Source organism: Aquila chrysaetos, chromosome 4 (assembly GCF_900496995.4).
Source record: "Aquila chrysaetos chrysaetos chromosome 4, bAquChr1.4, whole genome shotgun sequence".
Taxonomy (NCBI): domain Eukaryota; kingdom Metazoa; phylum Chordata; class Aves; order Accipitriformes; family Accipitridae; genus Aquila; species Aquila chrysaetos.
The window spans coordinates 47811839-47834241 of NC_044007.1; the positions used below are offsets into that span (position 1 = coordinate 47811839).

General features: G+C 37.1%; 1 protein-coding gene across 1 annotated transcript in view; it reads left to right on the forward strand.

Moving 5' to 3' along the window:
* The window catches only part of CCDC178 (coiled-coil domain containing 178), a 183130-nt gene that overhangs the window by 158572 nt on the left and 2155 nt on the right, over positions 1 to 22403 (forward strand). Inside the window, exon 11 of the mRNA XM_030012769.1 lies at positions 4307 to 4441. Coding sequence (XP_029868629.1) covers positions 4307 to 4441 — 135 coding nt within the window. The remainder of the gene's footprint in view (positions 1 to 4306; positions 4442 to 22403) is intronic.

Here is a 22403-nt window from a genome sequence, read left to right on the forward strand (position 1 = left end):
ATAACCCAATATAATGCTAGCATGTAGTCTCTGGCCAGAACTGGTAATTGAAGCAGTCCAAGTAGTATGTTATTGACTGAGGAAAAGCATCATGACTGAGTTCCATGTGCTGTTCACTTTGTATTCTTAACAGGGCCACATGCCATTTGATGTTTAATTAAGTAAACACCCCTAGTTTTGGGTCCATTGTCAAATATGTCTGCAATCTGCATTGGTCTAGTCCTATGCAGCTAGACTGCATAATAAAAGATAAGCAGGTGAAAATTTTGCATTCCTGTGAACTGCCAGGCAACAAAAGTTAAAAGCTTTCTGGCCTAAATAAGATACAGTTCCTTCTCTCTGTGTGGGATTTTCTTTCAATTTACCTTTTGTTTACTGTATAGAGAATCCAAATACTGTGATAGCATTAATTAATGAGGGCCTAGAAACAATACCACAGGAATAATGAAGTAGGCTTGGATAGGCCTCAGCTTCAAATAGTGTCATATGCTTTTTATCCCAGTTTGATCCTTCAAAAGAAATTACAGATTAAAATATTAGCTTAATTTTAATCATAATACTGCAATCAGGCATGAATTTAATGAAGTATCTTGATTTATCATAACAAAAAACGTAAAGGTGAGAACAGAGTAAGGTACCCTGAATCATAAGGTTCCTTTGTAGTAAGATAGCAATGGCAGCTAGTTCACACCTCCTTTTCCCATATTTATGCTGATATTATTGATGATACTAGTATCATATATAAACAAGGAATTAAACAAATATAGAGCCATATGCTCCCCTCTGCTGTGAAGCACAGAGGGGAGCCACAACACAAGTAAAGGAGAATGACAGTGAAGCCCCAAAGCAGAAGAATGGCAAGGGCAACTCCTTGACAGCGTCATTCGTTCTCCCCAGCAGCTCACAAAGGTGCCTCTCCAGCAAAGCCATTGGCTCACCATCTCCTCATTTCTAGGTTGAGGACTGGGAGAAGTCACTTGCTGCAAAAATCATCCCCTCCCAGCAAAAAAAATCCCCACACCTCTTTGAAAGCTATTGCTCCTCCTTGCAGGATGAATTTTGTTTGGATGCTGTAGAAAGCCCTATAGTCCCTTTAATGGAAGGGGTTTTTGTGGGGACAAACAGCAGACCTGTATCAGCTGCAGCCATGGCAGGTGCAAGAATGGCAGAAGCAAGGATCATGGTGCTTCCTTTCCTTTTGAATCCCCAAAATCTAGAGCTTGCTTGTCTTTTTCTGTCCTTTTTCCTTCAGTCCTGCTCCCACAGCAAAGTAAACGTCAAAAACAAAGTGCATCCCATACAAATATTTGGCTACTGTACATATTCCTACACCTTGACCACTGGAGATGCTGTTTCCTTCTCTGCCAGCATTTGGCTTGAATTGTTGAGAATACTTAGGAAACAGCTTTTTTCTCAAATACTGAAAAAAAGCAATGAAAAATGAAGGAGTTAACAATAACGTCATGTATGCAACTCACACGCCACACCTTCTTAAGTCTCTACATGTGATAAAAATGTAAAAGGTAAGGAAAAGCTAATAACTATATGTCTGTTATATGACTGAGAAGAGGATCTAAGGGAACAGTATTGGTGCCTGTAGGGACAGGGAAATCATGGCAAAACCTGTGAAATCTACAGGCTGCTTTGGGGCTAGAAGTGCTCTTTAGCTAGGTTACTTGGGATTTTTCCATTTTAAATTTTTGCCTCAGCAAGGGGTCTGCAGTTGACTCAGGAGGTTGCATGGCCTCTCCTACGTTAGTGGGTCCATCAGTTTATTCTAAGTTTGCAGGCAACATTATTTGATCAAGTTGTTACTTTCTCACAGACACGTATTTCTGACTGTGTGCATAAATGTTATTTATGTTGCAATTAATATTGTAAAATTAATAAATATTGAGTTTAGGGTCCATTATGCTAGGCACAATAAAATGTATTCGAAATATGAGATGCATTAGATGCAAGGGTATTTACAATAGTAACAGCTATCACGGACTTGTAATTTTGAAATGAGAAACATTAGTGAAGGTCGTATTGGACACCAGCCATTATAAACTGTCAGTTTCTCAATAAATACAGCAATTTTCAAATAGCCAAGCCTCAAAACTTTTGAATATCTTTTGATTCTCTCAAGACAAAAAATTGGATAGCCGTTGAACTGGACAGCCACTGATCCCTTTCACCATTCACAGACGAATCCTTTCACATGCTCTCCCAACCACCATTTTCCTCATCATGACAACATATCTTGCAATTATTTTACCTTTTTACAAAAATCAGAATTTTGAGAATCCAACAATAGTTTTCTACTTATTTTGTTTTTCTAGGGCTGAAGCAGAATGTTTTATGAAAATGTCATAAGGTGTTTGGTTTGCTCCTCTCTTACCTACATTCTTTTTCAGACTCCAGAATGGTATCATACAACATGAGATTTGAGAATATTTGGATTAACAGCAGAACTGCAGAAAGAGAGAAAAAAAATTCTTAAAATAGGGGGAAAGGAGCAGTGGTACTTAGAAAAGGTTCTTCAAATTGGAAAACGTATTCATATACGGTTTCACGTTTTGGCTGTGATTCAGATTGATATTTCTACATTTTCCCATTGAGTTCATCTACGTTCCCTCATGTTATTTTTAATATACACTGGCAGGACTCAAAAAAATTATGTACAAAGATCTGTTTTAATATTTTACAGCCTCATTTACAAAGATGCAGAGTACTCACAGCTTCCATAGGATCTAATGGGACTTGTGGAAACTCAGTATCTCTGAAAATCAGGCCATTAATTTTGAAAATGTGCATTAATTACTCTCTAGGCTGTAATAGCTCACTTGATATTACTATAATCTACATTCTTTTGAAAAAGTGTATTTTTCACCTGGTACACTGCGCTTGCTCCTAAAGAGCAGTCATATCTTATCACGTAAAAGCTTCTTTATAACTGATCCAATTATTGACCTGTGGCATTGACCTTAATGAAATGTAGTATTTCCAAAGGAATGGTACAATCCATTGTGTTAATCTGGTTGACAGGCATACTCTTGAAGGCCTCATGCTAACAATAGCTATGGAATTTATTGAAATAATTAACTTGATGAAACGCAAAACCATGTATTCCCACTAAGCAATAATGTAGTTGGTTTAAATTTCCATTTTCCAAATTGCAACTAGTCTAGAGTATGCAGCAACCTTTGCAGAATTTACCAAAACCCACAGTCCTTTTCAAAAACATTCTGTGTTGGTAGATTTTCAGATCTCATGAAAACATTTTTCTTCTAGACTGAGACCTGCCACACCGTGTTTACGAGTTCCAAATACATGCAGATTAAGGAAAAACTGATAGCAGTCTCAGCTGTAGATTGTAACAATAATTACTGTTAGCAGATAGCAAAAGCCTATCAGGTAAGCACTCCCACTTTGAATAATCTCAGTTAGGATTCTTTGCACTGAATGCGGTTCCCAGGATAAGTGTTATCTTTTCTATATGTCTATATAAAATCCTTTTTTTAACTAGTGTCACTCTCAGCCACCACATTCAGTGCAATTTAGTGCTGTTAGATGCTTTCATGTCATGTGGTTATAGCTGGGTAGATTAATAGGAACTTCTATCTGGAAATTTCTTTCCTGTTATTGTTCTCCCTGAGCAGTTGATGGCTAAGTTAATTCTCTTTAGTTTTGTCATGCACTAAAGCACACATTGCCAAGCTATGATAAGCTTTACACAGGGGAAAAAAAAGCCCTCGTGTCCATCAAAGTCTTAAACTTGCATTTTAAACTTTGGCCTGACCTGATGTGCCATTCAAAAAGCTTCAAAAGATTATTTTTTTAAGAAAGGTTCAATATGTCCTGAGGCTATCGGTTTTGAGTTAAACTGGGTGAAGTAGAACTATTTTACTCATCAGCTTTGCAGTCACAGAGTTTGCCTCAGCTAGAACAAAACTGCTGAGGCATTTAGAGAAAATTAACCCCCCATCCTGGCAGCCAGATGTGACTGGTTTCTGATGAATGCGCATGAGTGGGCTGAAAAACCAAGAGACTGTGAAATTCCTGTCAGGTCCGTACAGCGCAGAATGGGCTATTGACTGCTTTCTATATTTCCCTCCATCATTCTTCTTGAACGCTGCCATTAATTTCCTCTCCTACTCTGACTTGGGAATTTAATTTTTTTCTCCCTTTTTTTCCCTCCCCCCCCCCCCCCCTTGCCTGTGCCCCCTGCCCCAACACCCCCCCCCCCGCCTTGTTCCCGTTGCCGTTGCCGTTGGTGTTGGCGTTGGTGTTGGCGTCGTTGGCGTTGCGGTTGCCGTCCCAGCTGCGGGCGCTGCAGAGGAGGCTGCGCGGGGCGCTGGTGGCGCGGTGGAGCCGGCGCGGCCTCTCCATCCAGGCTGGGCTGGCGAGGATCCAGGCAGCCTCTCAGGAGAATGCTCAGAAAATATTAGCTGTGCAGGTAGGTGATTGCAGGGAAGTCGGAAAGATCATTCTGATCTAGATTGAAAAGCAAATGATGGGTAGTGTGATGAAGCATTAAAACCATATCCCATCAGAGTTTTATAAATTTTTAACCTCTTTAATAAACTGGAATTGCATGAAGGATGAATTCAGTAAGTTAGCACATATACCATGCGTAGTTTGAAAAAAAGGGGGAGATTAGATTTATTTCTCACAAACCTTTGAAAAGATTATTATAAATACATTGGATATAAATATTTGAAACATAGAGCGGCATTAGTATTGCGGCTCCATTGTTTTAGAAAATGTTACTGTGTCCTGTTTTGTGCAAATATGATTTCCATGGGAAACAATATTGTCATTTTCACTGGTTTTGTATTTAATTTATTTAATTTATTTAGCAGGAGACTGTTTTTTAGAAGTGTTACACCTTCCTAACTCAGTTATATGATGACTTTCCCTTTTTTGTAAAAAAGCAACATTGGGGGGTTATGAGATTTAAAAATGGTTTCCAGCTATGTATAGTTTTTCTTTTTACGACTTGTTGCCTGGATATATATATTTACTAGGGAAAATAACTACTATATACTATGGTTTGAATGTTCTTTTTGTCTTGTGCTGTGGTATCTTATTCATATTTCTGTAAAGCCGCTCCTTTCAATCTCTTCCCATAGTTAATGGCCATAACCAGATGGCATTTGTGAAGGGTTTTTAAAAGACTTCAGTGAAAAATTTCTCCAGACTTACTCCTTGCAAAAGAAGTTATGTTGCTGATGCAGCTTTAGTGCAGCATATTCTTATAAACCTTGTTTTCTAATTTTTAACAGTCAGACTTTGTTGTATGATTGCAGAAACAATTTTATTACATTTTAATATTATGTAATTACACTTCACAGTTAATATCTGGTGCATTAAAGTACAAGCTAATTTGAGTAAGTTGTAGAATTCCATTAAACTGCACCAGCGTCATGATCTGATTTCAGTATCTCATTAAGAGGATTTTTATTATAAAATTCAAAATTTCTATATATGTTCTACTTCTAGAAAAGATTTAGAAAATCCTAGTCATATTAAAATCAGAAAGTCAAGAAAAATAATTAAAATGAAAATATAATAATATTTGATACTTTATTAATGATTTTTAATACTCTTAATTTTATGAATTTTGGGGAGTGTTATATTTGTTGAATATTGCACTGAACTGTGTGCAATTGAAAACAGGTAAGCCGGGAGCTACACTTTTTTTCATTCAAACTTCTTATTTAGAATTTGAAAATACGGAAAAGCTCCTTTTTTATTTTTGCAGGGGGGTAGCTGGGATGATTTCTGTTCTCTCCTGTGTTCAAATACTCCAATAGTCAGTGAAGAACAGAGGTGATCGATGTGCAGCCTAAAGCTCATGAATAATAATAGCAGTGACACGGAAGCCACAGGTGGCAGCTGGTTTCCTCACACATGAATCTTTACATTAATCTAATTTTACACAACATTTTAATAGCTGAACTGTGAACCTCATATACAATTGAACTCTTATGTCAATAACTAGTCCACGTTACAAAGAAAGAGTTTTGCAGAAATCCTTCACCTTAGCATACATTCTTCCATGCATGCTGTTCATGCTGAGAAGCTCTGTCTGTAAATCTTTTCACCCTGAATAACTCAACTAGCTAGAAATGGGCCTAAACTAAGCTTCTAGATGTAAGTCCCAGCAACATTTTGGGGTGTTCAGATCCAAAGAGCTCAGACCTACTAAAGACAACATTTTGTTCAAAGTCTGGAAAACATTCTGTTCCCCTATCCGCTTTCATTATCCATGACATCCTTTTCTGATATTCTGATCCTTTTCTGGTATTCTAATATTCTTGCTATGTTTTTATGCAGTTTGATAATAACTTACAATTAAAATAGTGAACAAGGAAAATCTATAAAATTAAAATGGAAACTAATTCAGCTAAGAGCAATTACCAAGGTGTGTAGAAGAGTATTTCCCTTCAGCAACATGATATCTTTATATTTTAGAAGTCTTGGCAGTGATTTATTTATATATGGACCGGTGTCTTTGTTTATCTGTGTTATCGTCAGATCAATCTATCCTTCTGTCAATTAAGTTCTTTTATTGAAGACATTCAGCATAGTGGCAAAATAAAATCCGATAGCCATTACTCTCCCTTCCTTTTCTCCCAAAAAGAAATACCCGGAGTCTGTTGTTCCTAGTGTCCGTCTCGCATTAAAGTGTGAGGATGAGAAAGGGTGATTCCTGCTCACGAGGGCTTGTGTCCCAGCAGCTACCTTGACTAGAGCAAACAGGAGCAGGTGAATCACAGAGGAAGAGTGAATTAGAAAAGGCAGTAGATACGGTACATTGGCTGCCTAAGTGTTTTCTAATATTTTACAGAAGCCATGACCTGGGTGAGATCCAAAGAGAGACTCAAAAATAGATAATGGAGGGGGTTTTGGCCTTTTCACCAGGTACTTTTTAACTAGCAACACTCTCCAGTTATACACAGCAGCAGTGTTTTGGGAGAATTACGATGTGAAAATAAAGAGCTGCCTCAGACTGGAAGACAGATTTGACCAGTGTTTCATCATTACTAGTCTACACTATTACGCCTATTTTTATAAGTCTAGACCTGCCTTCCAATCACTTCCAATGGTGCAGACAGACCATAGTGCCTGTAAGACTCTGTGGTTGAGAAGGGAGAACTGTGCCTGTAATAAGGTGACATTGCCAAAGCCATTAGTGAGGAGGATGTCTCCAGTAGCAGGTAGTGCTGGAGTTAGTCATCACCTTTAACAAACACCAAAAAAAGCAAAACCTTAGGAGGGATCCCACCTAATAGCAAAGTGCTTTTGTTAATCATAATTTGAAAAAAATAGATGCTTGCAATTAAATTTCCCTAAAAGTTTTAAATTAAAAGGAGAGCTTTACCATGATGGCAAGCTCCTTTGGTGTCTGGTCTCTCAAATTAGTTTCAGAAGGAACTATATGCATTACCAGTCCTAATTTCTATCAGCACCAAACTTGGTACCGATGCGAGACATTTGCGATTGGTCATCCACCCTGCTAGTTAAGCAGGGATCTGAGCTCGCTCTTAACTCCAGGCTTCCCTCCCTGTCACACCGCTAACACACGCCCTCAGGCTGAGCGTGCCCTTGCGCTGAGCTGACTGCCTTTGGTAATTGCGCTAAGCTGAACGGGGGTGCTCAGGCTTAGAGCGAGGCAGGCGGTGTGTCCCCTGGAGCGTGCGGCTGATGGACACGTCCCCTTTGGGGATGCTGCTGCCCCCAGAAGCAGCAGCCTGGCCATAAGAGGCTGCCTCATGCCATCACCATCTTAAATGTCCTAGGGCCAGAATCTCTGCTTTGCCACGATTATGCATAAGGTAGCAAAGGCAAAGAGTCCCTCGTTTGCCGCCTCAGTGCTCTGTCTGGCCTTGGCACCGGCTGCACATGGTTTTGGTCTGCCTGGCCCTATCCAGCAGCAGCGCACTTTACCAGGGGATCGTAACAAGAACACGCTGCCTTCTGGATGCACCTCCTTTGGGGTCTCTGTTCTGAGAAAGAAGACCAAAAAACATTCTTCAGGTCATAGCAGAAATGTGCATATGCTTACTGAGCTCTCACCCTGGTTATGTGGCTGAAGACATGTTAATATTATCCAGATACATGAAAATTATCCAAAGCACCGACAATATAAATGTGAACCATGAAGGCAGAATTATGGCAGTCAACCCCTAGTAAATACTAGCTTTACCCATTTTTTTGCTAAGGGTCATTAGTCTACATTGTTTGTGGGGACATTAATAGATTTTTTTAAAAACAAAATGCCATTTTAATTTATATTAAGCTCCTTTTATTTCAATCAAACTTTTAAGTATACCCTGTTTTTTATCATGATCCTTGTAGCCATTTTGCTTTTTCAACATTTAATATTTGCATTGGAAATAGGAATGATCAATGGATTACTTAGTGTCTGTATGTTTTGTGAATATACTTCTGGCAGAAAATGAAATTTTAAAACCGAGCATTTCAATTGTGATGTTAAAAAAAGGGATGAGAGATTCTTCCATCGTAATAGCAAAGAATAAATATGTTGGCAATCAAATCAACTGCTCGAGCAGAGATCAATGACTGAAATGATCTATACTTTCAATTTTGGCTTTTAATCTATTTCATTTTTTGTAGAACAAAGTGCAGGACTGCTTCTTGGGCAAGACTGTTTCACCTTCTTATGCTCTACCTTTTTTCTAACCTGTTTTAAGTTTTAAAAATCCCTTTACTGCAGTCTGATTGCAACCAGTGGCAGAATTTGAGAGATTAGAATTGCAGTGCATGAAGTGCACTAGAAGTGCATTAGAAGTGCATGAGCACTGCTCTGCTCTTTTTTCATTCTGGGCAGTTTACATACATGCTTAATGGCTCTGAAAAGAGTCTTTGTTTTTATTGTGGTAGTCAAAGAAAGTTCTATGAGCTCCACTGTAGATTACACTGACTCTTCACATAAACTTAATTATCTTAATAGTCAAAGGACATCCTATGTAGTAGGAGAGGAGCAAAGACTGTTGCTGAAGTCAGTCACAGCTTTTCTTCAAATAAAAGCTGCATGGAGATCTCTTCTGGTTGGGGTTTGAAGAAATGTGACAGAGCAATGTGGGGGAAATTTCACCACCACAGTCATCACAGTCAATATTCTATAGTTTGCTGGAGGATTTCAGTCTTCAAAAATCCTTCTACAATTGCTAAATACATTTTTAATCCAGCAGAAAATAGTAAAAACAATCACTTTAATTTAGAAAAAACTGATAAAAATTTAAAACCTTTTCTCCCAAAAGTGTACAGGCAAGGTATTTGTTATGTTGATGACTTTTGTTTTCCCAATAATGTTTTGGAGTTTCAATAATTTGGCTCTTGAGTAAGTTCAATTAGCTATCTAATTGCAAAAATGATATATGATGGCAGGTGTAGCTTTATTTGGGACTGTGGCTGTGGTTTAATCCTGACAGTCTTCAATTCAGTCCATCCTTTTAGATGATTTATCTTGACTATAGTTATGCCAGAATTATTTTGGGGGCCAAAGTGCTAACAAAAAAGATAACATCATTGCTACCCTCGTTGTAACTTTAAAGCATTTCATACATACTTTTTCTGATGGTGGCATGACAAAGGTACCTTTTTAATAAATACAAGATTATTGGCTTAATTTTTAATAGATCTTCACCTTTGATAGCCATTCACAGCAGTGCAAAGTGATATAAAAATAGATCATCAGAATTTAGAGTTTGGAAACTTCTTAGATGGTAGCAGTTTTACCCATTTTCATTAGGTGGAAAGTGCTACATAAGGCACAAAGGAATGAAGCATCAACCCACAGACTGTCGCTTTGACTCCAGAATGCTGTGATTATTTATACATTTTCCGAAGTTTTACTCAAGTTGCTTGATTATCCTGAAATCTTTAAAAACTTTTTGGCAAAGCTGTACTGAACTACACCAGTTTACACTAGAAAAGAGTTTTGATCTATGTTGTATTGTCTTTATTTGAGCAATTTTTGCAGAGGTCACCAGAGGAAGGACTGTTCTTTCCTCAGGCTTTGAAACTTTGCTGAATCTACTGCAGACATCTCAGTGGATACTGCATCTTACCGAATGAAATGTTTACTGACTGTGCAACATCTGTGGTTTTCATGGCACCCTGTTCTACCTCCTTACAGGAAAGAGCCAGTGCAGTTCCACTAAGGCCAGGACCAACTATAATCCTGCATATTACAAGCAGGGTTTGCCCTTTTGCTTTCCGAAAACCACCCATTCTTAACTTGCTTCTTAGCTGTCAGATGGTAGTCAATTTAAGTACATCTTTTGTTCTCTAACTTATTAACACAGGTGTGTTATGGTGTCCCTCAGGGCTGACGCTCTTCAAAATCTGTACGCCTTCTCTTTTATTTTTCTCTGTTATGGGTTGAGTTATCACCATTTATGCTGATTACACTCAGTTGTGTCTTTTTTGCCTGCTGATTTCACTTTAACAGTCTTGCTGTTTCTGCCTTGTCTTGGAGACATATGGGGTTGGATGACAGATAACTCCTCTTAAGGGGACATGGCTACACACCTTTTAATTGGTTCTAAGCTTTTCTATTTAGTTACATTTATTCATAGGAACCATTTAAAATGTTGAATTTATTTTTTTCCGGTTTTATTTTTCTTTTATAAAATATTTATTTTGTACAGTTAAAGGAGGACTGAGACTAGCTATTTTTGCTTGTCTTCATGGGGGTAATGCTTCTGAGTTGAAAAATTTGTTACTTGGTTAATCGGGTTCTAAAGGAACATGGACATCAGCATCCACTATGTAGTTTCTAAAAATATATGGCTTTTGTCTCAAATGCTTATGAATTTTGGATAATAACATCTGGAATTCTTCAAAATATGATCTCACATTTTATTTCAATCCTTAAAGTGATTATTTTTGTCTAGATTTTTCTAGATTGAGTTGATGACCCTGGCAAGCATTCACCAAAATCTTCGAATTTACTTATGATGTAGGTGTAGTGGCAAATACAGCTGCCGTGGAATAGACACACAAAATGTTCATGACCATTTATTTTGTTGTGGCATGATGAGAGGGACCTTTCTAGTGAGAGAGTGGAAAGTAATCTCAAAATAAGCCCAATTCATAGAAGAAATTAGAACCTGCTTGATTTCTTTGCCTCATTTTCATGGTCTGTAATTTTGCTTATCACATGGCAAAACTCTGATATCTTTATTCTGACATAATTTCTTTTACCATTTTTGAAGTGAAATGTACATATAATTTGGCACAACTCAGTTGCATTTAGGTTTTTATGCCACTTATGTCTTAATGCACCAAGTTTCTTATGCTTCACATAAACTCTTTATTTTTCAAAGCCTCATGCCGAAAGGCTAGTATAACCACAAACACTTCCTAGCATGCATAGGAACACCTATAGTGGCCTTAACTGTCTTAATTCTTCTATGGCTTCACTTCAGATTTTCACTATAGGAAGTAAATGTGATATGGATCAAATCGTTCAGAAATGTGGCTGCCACCTAAAAGCTCTAGTGTATAGTAGGAGGATAAAGACAAACAATTCTGCTAGTTGCCTGTCAATGATGAAGTCTAGAAGATGGTCTCTGCAAACAAACAAATTAGTCTCATATTTTTAAGATTAACCTGGCCAGGATTGTTGTGGTGATCAATTATTTAGTTTGTTTGCAGGTGTACGTTTTCAATATACAATTTTTGTGTAGAAGTATGTATCAGTATTTTGAGTACTAAAAATTTTGACCTAAGAGAAAATGGAAGGATGACATCTAATCTAGGAGATTTATTTTTAAATTTCTTTTAAAAGAAGGATTCCTAAGAGTTACATCTCTTCAGTATTCACCACCACTTACTGGAATCCATCCTTGTATATTACCGGAATAGCCCTAATTGCCCACTTTCTTACACTTTCTAACATACACACAGAGAAATGTCTTAATTTAAAATATGCTGACTAATAGACATGTATAGATGGGGGGGAGGGTTTAATAATGAAGCACAAGTTTACAGAATTAAAAGTTTACTACAGGTAACTTGATACCTGACTTTAACAGTTGATGAGATTACTAGACAAACTTCATTTCTCATTGAGCAAAAATTATTCTCCTAATAAAGAGAAATAGAATCCAGAAATTCAGTCTATGAATTTATCTTCTTTCCACCTGTAAATGATAACTTACATTTGTGGGCCAAACACTCAAAACTCCAGTCAAATCTGAGGAACTGGCAAGCTTATTATCTCTGCTGCTTTTATTGTCAGCAGGGCTACTCAAACCAGTAGGTCTTAAAAGACAAGAAGAGAGAAACTGCGTGACTTCCAGCTTCTTAAAAATTGATCCACTGAGTCATGTCACTGCTACAGCAATCTTTAAGCCTCAGATTATTCTCTGTACTCCCTGACAGAGAGATTCAGATTTTAAAACTTCATGGAATAAAAATGTGCTGAAACACTGTATTATGAATTGAAAAGTTTTCAAAAAATGTTAAAAGTTGTCATGCTTGATGCCTTTTCCAGAATCTGAAGGCTACTGGATTTGTATTTCTTGAAGCAGCATAACTTTTACTTTTTTAGTTAAATAACTAAAATCTGTGTTTAAATGTTTACACAGAATAGGCTGGATTAAGTTTACAGAAATAACAGCAATCCTAACATTTCTAAATTGAGCACCTTTTTTTTTTTTGTAATCTTAATAATTTTCTTTTAAGATCTTTTTTAAACTCTAACATTTCCAAGAATATAAATGGTTATATATGTATACCTTGATCATCAGCAGAATTAGTGCCAATACACTTATCTGCCACTTTAAATAATGGAGTAAATAGCAACTGTGGTAGGCTGTCGTCTATCTCTTATTCAGTAATTTATTGCTCAGCCTTTTTATCTAATTGAATTCTCTCCAGCTCATAGTCTCTGATTTCCCAAGCCAGTGTTGGTGCTGTGTCTCATCCCAGATGAATGTCAGACCTCTCTCCTGCACCTGCCTTGTTCCCAGCCTGCTGGCCCAGCCATTTCTGCTCTCCCTTCAAGCTCCTTTTCCAGCCTTAGGCTCTGGCACTACCTCTGTTCCCTTGTTGCTTCCTCAAGTCTCAGCCTCCATCTTTTTTTTTCTAACCAATGGTCACCTTCTTCTACCTCCCAGTCTCTGAGATCTGCCAGTTCCAGTCTCTACCCTCACCTGACAGAACACTGACAATTTTCCGTCTCTGCAACCCAATTCTATCTCCTTATAAGCCTTCTCCAAACCTAACTGTTGCTCCATTTTGGCTCATGTTCTGTCACACTCAGATCAAGCAATTTCCTCCTCCTCCAGCATCTACTGGGCAAAATGGAAGCACAGTCAGGAAGCCTCTACCCTAAGGCCCCTAGACCCAACCCAAACCACAGCAGTCCTGAGATACTACTGCTGGAGAAGCCTTACCTATTGCAAGGCTCAAGTTTGTAAAAATGTAGTTTTCAGAGCTACTGAGCTCAAGCTGACATTTACCGAGCATGGGTAAACTCTGTTTTCAGAGCCTCATGGCTCTGAAATTTTGTTGGTGGTAGTGTATGACCCATTTCTGTCATTTTTGAAATTTACCAAAGAAATCAAGCATTTGAGCCCAATGCCTAAGTTTTGGATAAATTGTAAGATAAATAAATAAATTAATTAAATGGATCCTATAAAAGCAAATGCTTGGCAACTTTTGTAATATGCAATGCTCTCAGCCCTGATTACAGTTCAGGGGAGTCCTTCCTATTATAGAAAAATTAGTTGAAATGGTTTAAACACCAGTGGTTCAAAATCCATTAACAATTAGTTCAAGTTCCTCCTAGCAAAACATATAGGAATCCTTGATTCTCTTTGCAGAGCTTAGCTGTCTTGGTTTGAGTAGGTGTGTTATGAGTATCATCTGGGACAATATGGGAAAGAACATACACAATCAAAATGTCTCAAAGTATTTTATTATGGTTCTGTGAAAAGTTTGTGGGTTTTTTCTTCCAGAGAAACATAACCATTTCTCATCTGTAATGTTATTTTTCTAAATCGTGTTTTTCCTGATTGGAGCAATAGTACTGAATAGCAGAAAAGCCATAGTTTTCTTAAACAATACTGGCTAAACAAAAGAAAACATAGTTTGAATGTACATTACATTTTCACCAGGTCTGCTGATAGATACCTGTATAGCAACAGAACAAACAACCTTCTAAATAGTTCCATTTAATATAAAATGCTGTGTTTCTGAGACTTTCATGCTAAAATAACTGTACATATTTGGCTACTGTGTTCAAGTTTAAGGCCAAATTATAGGTAACACTGAGGCTTATGATGATGATTCTATAGGTCATGAATGTCTCTTTTGAGACCTTGGCCTCAAAGGTCGATCATTTGGATCACAAGATTCCCTTTGTAAGTAAAACCAGAACAGTTTTGCATGTACTTACCCCTTCAAGAAGCCAATGGTAGTTTTGAATGACAAGAGAATACAGCAATAAGCCAACAAGTAAGACAGTTATTCAGTTGTTATGTGTCAAAAAGAAAAGGAAACGACACTTCATAGATTTGCTTTTCCAGCAATTGACAGAAGCCATCAGTGTATAATTAAGAAAAGTTAAATAAAGCCCATTTTTAGGAAGACAAGATTAATGATAGGATTTATGAAGTTATACTGTTGCCAAATGAGCAAATGCTTAGCTCTGGTTTTATAAGTAAAAACTAAGAAATTAAATTTCTTTATCCAGTACAGTGAGTAAAGAATCAGAGAAATGACATTTTAAATTAATGATTCAACCTTGCAACATCACTTTGGGCTATCTGAAGTTTAGTAACCTCCTTCTACCCATTTTAAACATATATCAAAACACAGGTTTAATGATGAACTGTTTACATGTTGAAAGCTCCTTTTTGGCAGCTCTTCTGTTTTTGTTGTCACCTGAATTAATTATGATAGTTCAGAACATCTCTAGTAAACATGCTGATATATCATAGATTATAAACTCATCTACTGAACTCTTAACCATGGTTGCAAAGTAGATTATTTTATTTAAAGACAGCGGTTTAAAAATTTAGACATTTAATTTAATTACCCTCTCCCAGAAGTATAAGAAGAAATCAGAATCCTAGTGTGAATAGCATTATACTTGCATAAGAAAACTTACAGGAGCATTTTTGCCTCAAACTCAATAATTTTAGTTATAATCACTAACTATGTTTTTGTTTTACAGAACCAGTATGATTTGGTAAAAGAATAAAATTGCTTTTAAAGTACAAAAATAATTATGAACCACTTGAAATGTAATGTCTGTATTTTATTTCTCATCAGAATTCATTAGTGTGTAACATCAATAATTTAGCCCATCATTTGCCAACACTGACTTGGCTCAGTAGTTCAATCATGTAACCCTGTAAACTCACTTTCCATTAAAATGAATGTTGCTGACAAAGGATAACTAAAGAGATACTTCATTTATTAGCTAAAGAGATACTTCATTTATCAACATTTTTAAATTAGGAGTTTGGGACCACAGACACTTAGCTGGATAAATTATTCAAAGGAATCTTTGCATTAGGCCTAAAGATGTTTGTAGAATCAAATACAATGTTACCCAGAATTATAACTGCCTTTCATTTGTGTAACATGTAATTCACAGTATACTATTCCAGAAACCAACAGAGCCACCTGCAGAGAATCAAATGACCTACTGGAATGAAATCCTGACTGTCATGTGCAAAATTATAAAATGTGTAATAGTTATCCTGTATTTTGATTGACTCAATCAAGCATTTCCCACGGAAAACTCCTTACAAGAAACTTCTTGCAACAGGCACTATAATCTTCCAAAGTTGCATTTGAGGTATTGAGTGCTTGACATTATTTTTCTATGACCAGCTTCTTCAAATCCAGTCATTATCTTATCCAAACACATCCTTTAAAAACATTCAGGTTTCAGAGGTGATGTCTCAGCTTGTTGCTTCTCCAGCCTTTTCCATAGCCACCTATTCTTTCTTACCATGACACTGGCTTCATTTTCTAAACTTCAGTCCTTTTTTTTTTTTTGGCTAACATATTACAACTTCGGCATAAATGTTTCTTTTTTGAAATAAATAGCTACCTGAAGCGTGCAAAGACAAAGTTAGGAATAAAATAAAAACCTCTTGTATCATGTCTTTTGCCTATGCCTGGGAAGATAGATCTGGAAACTGAATCATTCCTGAGGACAAATCAGTAAATATCTGTCACAGGATCGACATAACATGGCTGTCATCGGACTGTGTACTCTGGAGGGCTGCTGCTAGCAGTACAGAAGGAACCAATTAAGGACATAAGCAGAAAGCAAATAGAAATGTTACAATACCAGTTTTGTGCAAGCCACCACATTACTGTCCAATTCTCCTTACTCTTTTCTATCTAAGTAGAGTGTATATGATTTCTCTAGAAAGTATTCCCATCTTTATCCCTTTCTCAAATTTTGTGTTGGAGATATTCTTAGCCTAGAGACAAGAACCACTCCTCCCTCGAGCGGTGTTCCAAGTAAATCCTGTTACAGTCTCTGTGCTCACAGGCTGTTATAAATACATTCTTAAGATACTCCAGGCTGAGAAGTGAGGGATCAAATTTAGGTCTTCATTTGCAAGTGTTCTCATAAGAAGTATTTTTTCCAAAATGAATGGGATATTTCTCTGAGCCCAAGCACTGTGGTAACTGAGCACATATGCAGTAGCAGAGCAGAAATCTGTATGTGAGACAAAGGAAAAGACGCTACTATCGGCTAATTCAGGGGACTGAGGAACTTTGTACAAGGAAATCTTTTTTGTCAATTTTTCTCTTTTTTGTGAGGGGATAGTGGGGTGGAAAGGATTACGCCTTAGAGAACTACCCAGTTCTCAAGAATAATTTTGAAGAAAATGAGGAACAGAAGAGTTCTTTTTTATTAGTGCTGTATTTCTCATTCCTATAATATTCAGCATTGCTACAAGGGTATGCAATCTGTATCATCACTTGACTCAGCATCAGTTTTGGCGCTCCTACTGGCACTGGAGCAATAAGCTGAGAGTTGAAGACTCAGGAAGAGCTGTTTCTTTCTTACACTTAACTCTCCTCAAAAAAATGTGGTGGGTCACAGCAGTTTCACTTAGTTGCTTCAGCATGCCAGCTTGTCACAGTTATCATGGAATTTTACTGGAGCATTTTAATTATCTATAACTCTAGAAAATCCCCTTTTTCATTTGGCACAGATTTTTCAAAGCTATGAGTTTTAGTTTTATTATGATTTCTAAAATAAGAAAATGAAAGAGTATACCAAACAAGATTTTTAATGCTATGCCTCACTCCAATTAACCTTTAGGGACTAAGAAGTCTTGCAAAACAAAAAACTTACTTAAAACTGGTCCCGTTTAAGTCAATGATGAAGTTAGGCTGGCTTCCTTAGATACAGGACTATTTTCCTCAGGGTGAAGGCACAACAGTCTGAGTCAATATACATGCTTTCACTACGTTGCCTTGTAGTGAAACTTTTATTCTGAGGGCTAAAATTACATCTGTGTTTTAAAAGTAAGTGTTGTGGTGATAGTTTTGTTATAGTCTTGATGACCTAAGAACCTAAGCAAGGCAGATTTAATAAGGCAAGGCACTATCTTTTACTAGACTGGAAAAAAAGACAAGCTTTTAGGTACACAAGCCCTTCCTGTTAGCATCATTTCTTGTGTCTCTGATAACTATCTGGGAGAGTGTTGAGCATTAAGTTCTCAGTTTTAGTGATATATTCATTGATAATCTAGTTATCACTCAGTTTAAAATGTATATATATAATTATGCAGCAAAGAATTCCACCTGTATTCTGGTCTTTCTCGATCTCAATATCTTATTTAACTCACTGTAATAATAATTCTCCACATTTTTTAGTGACTCCTTTGACCTATACAGATGATGACTCTAACCACTGCTGGTATTACATTATTGCCTTTCTTTTCCATTTATTTCTCATTCTTTTTAATTCCCACTTCTCTCTTCTTAACAGGGAGAGTCTGAAAGATAGGGAAAATTTAGAGGAGATGAGGAAGGAAATTATCAGAGTAGCTAGGTCAGATTAGCATTTGAGATTAGCAATCTAAAACGTGATGATGCAGTGTTCTGAAAGAATGTATAGGTTTTCTTTGGTTTCTCTAATTTTCTCAGTTCCATGTGTCTCAAGGATAAAATGCCATTTGTCATCTTCCTTCTACTGATTATCAGAGAGTTCAGATTTCCCTGTATATAAACCATGAGAATTTTTCATTGCTTTATAGTCCCTCAGACAGCATATAATTCTGGAGCTCAGTCTGTAATAGCCTGACAGCGTCAGTGTCACCCTGACAGATACGATGCTGCCCAATAACCACTCAGGTTGAGAAGTCGTGCACTTTAGCTTTGCCAATATGATTTCTGCCTTACCAAGATCAACATACAGAAAAGTGGCCTGGTTGGGCTGCCATTTGGTTTGGAATAATTTAAGAAACCTTTTAAGTAGACTTGTGTCTACCTTCCTATTAGGGAATACTGATGATTTTTCCTTTTCAAAACTGAAATAATCTTTTATTGAAGTAAATTAGTGGCAGAAGTACAAATTATTTTGGAGCCAAATCAACTTCCTTTGGGAGCAAAAGAAGCCTGTGAGGGGTGTGTGGATGCCTGCTGAAGCAGCATTTGCAGTTTTCTGTCCATTCTGTATGATGTAGGCAGCTGCAGGCTTGGACACTAATGTTCTTGGGGACATGGTGGAGAGAAACCTGAGTGAGCCACTCCGTGACTTTCCCCCTTCCTGCCACACTCCTTGGCCTTGAGTAGTACAAGTTGTCCTTCTGGCTGCTCAGCCCTACCGAGAGGCTTCAACATGTATGTTCAGAGAGAATGAATGAATTTGCAAAGCTGTTTGTGGATATATAGCTCTTCTAGCTGTTTCTAGGTTAATGCAAAACTTTCCTTTCTTGAGTTTCCATGTGTGCTACAGGGACAACAGGAGAAATGCCTGACGCTCTGCAAACTCGGAAGTAAGACCCTGAGATTACAGGGAGGTCTTCTGAAATTTAGGAATACTTGCTGAAAGCTGGGGAATTCTGGCAAAAATTCTCTTCAATCTGTTCTCATCTGTCTGTTCCAGGATAGGAAAATGTTAGGAAGACAAAACAGTAGGTTAGATGGACCATTGGTTTGACTCCGTTGTAGTTCATATGTTATGGTGTTATGGAAAAATGAGAAGTTCAGCACTAATGTTGCTGGCTTCTAAGGCAATATATGCATTTTCCAATTTGACATTCACATTTTATTTATAACCCTATTATTAATCCTATGTTTTTCTGCATACTTTTCTGATCATCTTGTTGATTTACTATGTCTTCACATATTTCAGATATTCTGCATCAAAAAGGGGTTTGCAGCTGTTATCCCTTTTTCCCCTCAGGAAGCACGTTAAATTATTTCTTTTTGAGGAACTCTTTTCTAAGTAACTTTAAAATGTACCATACGAGAGAACAAGTTTGTACAAAATGTGAATCATAACTGGATATGTACCACACCTAGGAAGGAGCTGATTCTCCAGGAGTTAATTTTAAAATACTTCCAAGTTGTTATACTCATCAAACAATAATATTTTGCACATCTAAGCTAAAATGTTTGAGGATAAATCTTACAGGAAATTGAGCTTCAAGTACTGTTTAAGCAGTTATTATTTGACTACAGGCATGATGTTTCAAGTAAGGAATTTACATGGCCAAATTTCATTCCCTGTTCTCTTTTTTCCATTCTTTCCTCCAGCAAATAAGTCCTTCTAGGCCTCCAAAAAGGAGAATTGTTATAAAATAGGTTTCATCAGTAGAAGAATCAAGTTACTCACCTTTTTTTAAAGTTTTGCAGTCTGGCTCAGACATACCCACAAGTTGTACCTCGCTGTTCCTGCCATATGTTGGGTAGAACAGCTGACAAATGAAAAGCCAGTAAGGGCTATTAAGGACTCAGGGCCTGATTTTGATAGTTTTCTGTCTTTAAAATCCATTCATTTCATTACAGTTACACCTAATTTATGTCTGTGTGAAAATCAAGCATTAAGTTTGCCTCATATTTTTAGTCTTTCTTTATTTCTAATGATCTGAGAGCTACTAGATACAATACAATAAGACTAATGGAGCAAACTGAAGATGAGTGACCATATTTTATGTCATTGTATATTTAAAATTAATGTTTTCAGTTTCTAAAATTAAATAACAATTTTTTTTCACTGAAACACTAATAAAGCATATGACTGTCATAAACTTAATTTACTTAGTACATTGTAAAATGCAGCTTCCCTCCTTACAAGCTAAACTTTTTGGGGGAAAGGAGCGCAAATTTTCCCATGACCCAGTGCTTCATAAACATGTGATCAAAATGGCAACTAGAATAAAATTAAGCACTTCCTCAGTAACAACTATGCTGAGAATCAAATTGCTGTCCCACTGAAGTCTACAGCCTCATTTGAGAATTCATGTTACATGAATGTAATCCATTGATTTAAATAATTGATGGAAATGAGATCAGAGATATAACGTACAGGTTGCTGGTTTTGTTTGAGGTTTTTTTTTTTTCATTTCAGGAGTGACAGAATACATCCACAGCTCTCAGTTTTCAGTTAATGGGAACCCAGATGCATGCTAAACCTTGGCCCTCCAAAGACATATCTGTATCATTTTGCCAATGAGCCAGCACAGAAAATTTTCCTTTAAGACAATTCAATCTAATCTTAAATGTTTTATTAAATCTATTTTGAAATCAAGTCAGTGTCATTAATAAACTATCATTTGATGATTAGTTTTCCCACTTGTGTTAGTTGTTAAAAATGACATTCAGCTAAATTTACAATATATGTTAATATTACCTTCATTTTATTACTAAAAGACAGTACAACAGATCCAAATAAAAGGTGTTAATACTCCAGACAAGATTGTTCTGGTGGTGGTTGTTTTAGTTATTAAAAAAAAGCCCAACTGAATTGTTGAACTGCACTCAATTCCAGAGCATCTTTAGAAACTAGAACACCAAGAAAAGTGGCACTGGTTTCAATGCTAGCTTCTTTATTGAGTGTAAACTTTAGCAAAATCTCAGAAAGTCAAATCAATAAGTCAATGAAATAATCTTACCACTCTCTCTTCTGTCATTTTTCTTAAGAGTTTCGTCCATTTACATATTTCACCCCAAATCTCGTTACTACTGCATTTGTCTACAGCACCATTATACTTGTGTCTTTCTCAGGGATAGTGGTCTACTGTATTTACTTTCAATTTACATTTACATTTCTCTCCCCACATCCACATGCATACAACACATTCTTCCATTTTTATACTCTTGAGAGCACCTCTCTAATGGGCTGCACTGCTGCGAATAGTCCCCAGGTTACTCCAGATACACTGAATGAAAAATACACACAAAGAACAGTAATTCTGCATTAGAGTATGGAGAAAGGGCCCAGAAAGGCTCATCTTTATGTGCTAGTTGGCCTCAGGATCAGGAAAAAGTGTCTGGCCCTGGTTTATTTAGCAGGGATAACGTTGTCAACGTTTGCCAAAACACCACTTTCAGACTTTATGTTGTTCTTTCCAGAAAGGAAAGAAAAGAAAATTGCTGAGTATGCACCCAAGTGTTAACCGGTGGATGATACACATTGTGGTTTTCCCCCTTTGAATTTTAATTCTTGCTGAGTACCGACTGCCCCTTTGGAAAATGAATGTGAGGAAACAGTGTAAGGATTATGCTGAGGAAAAATGAGATATGATGAAAGAAAGAATGAAGAGGCCCTTCCAGAGAAACTGTCTAGTGCATAGCATGCTTTGTATAGAAAGGAGGTTATTGCCAGGGTTTTTTCAGTTGTTGCAGTTCTTCTGTCAGACATCCATACACATTAAGCTATATCTTTAAATGCACATAAAATTTGTTAAAAGCTGGACCTCTTTCCCAACTATATATTTATTATTTGTAACGTACCACATAAGATTAATAATGCAGGAGGTACTCATTAGGATATCTGCATTGCTTTGTGGTTGCTTTGTCTGTGTATCAACCTGGTCATCTTTGGCTGCTCAAGAGAAATTATCTCAAGAAGAGTGGTAGATATGGCCTACTCAGCCCAGTGGCTAGCCTCAGAAGAGGACACCAGCTGCTATAATCTGAGCAGTGCTTAGTGCATGGTCCTTTTCATTCAGCCAAGGTCTAGAGAAGAGCAGGACACACACATACACATATTTAGCATTTCATATTGGCTAACTCCAAAAACCTCTCTGCTCAACCCACAGAATTTATGTTTGTGCTTCTGAGACTGCCTCTATAGGGAGTCTAGATGCTTAAGTCCAGTTCTCTAAATCATACTGATTAATCTCAGAACTTAATATTTAGCTGTTGTGATAATAAAGAAGGGGAAG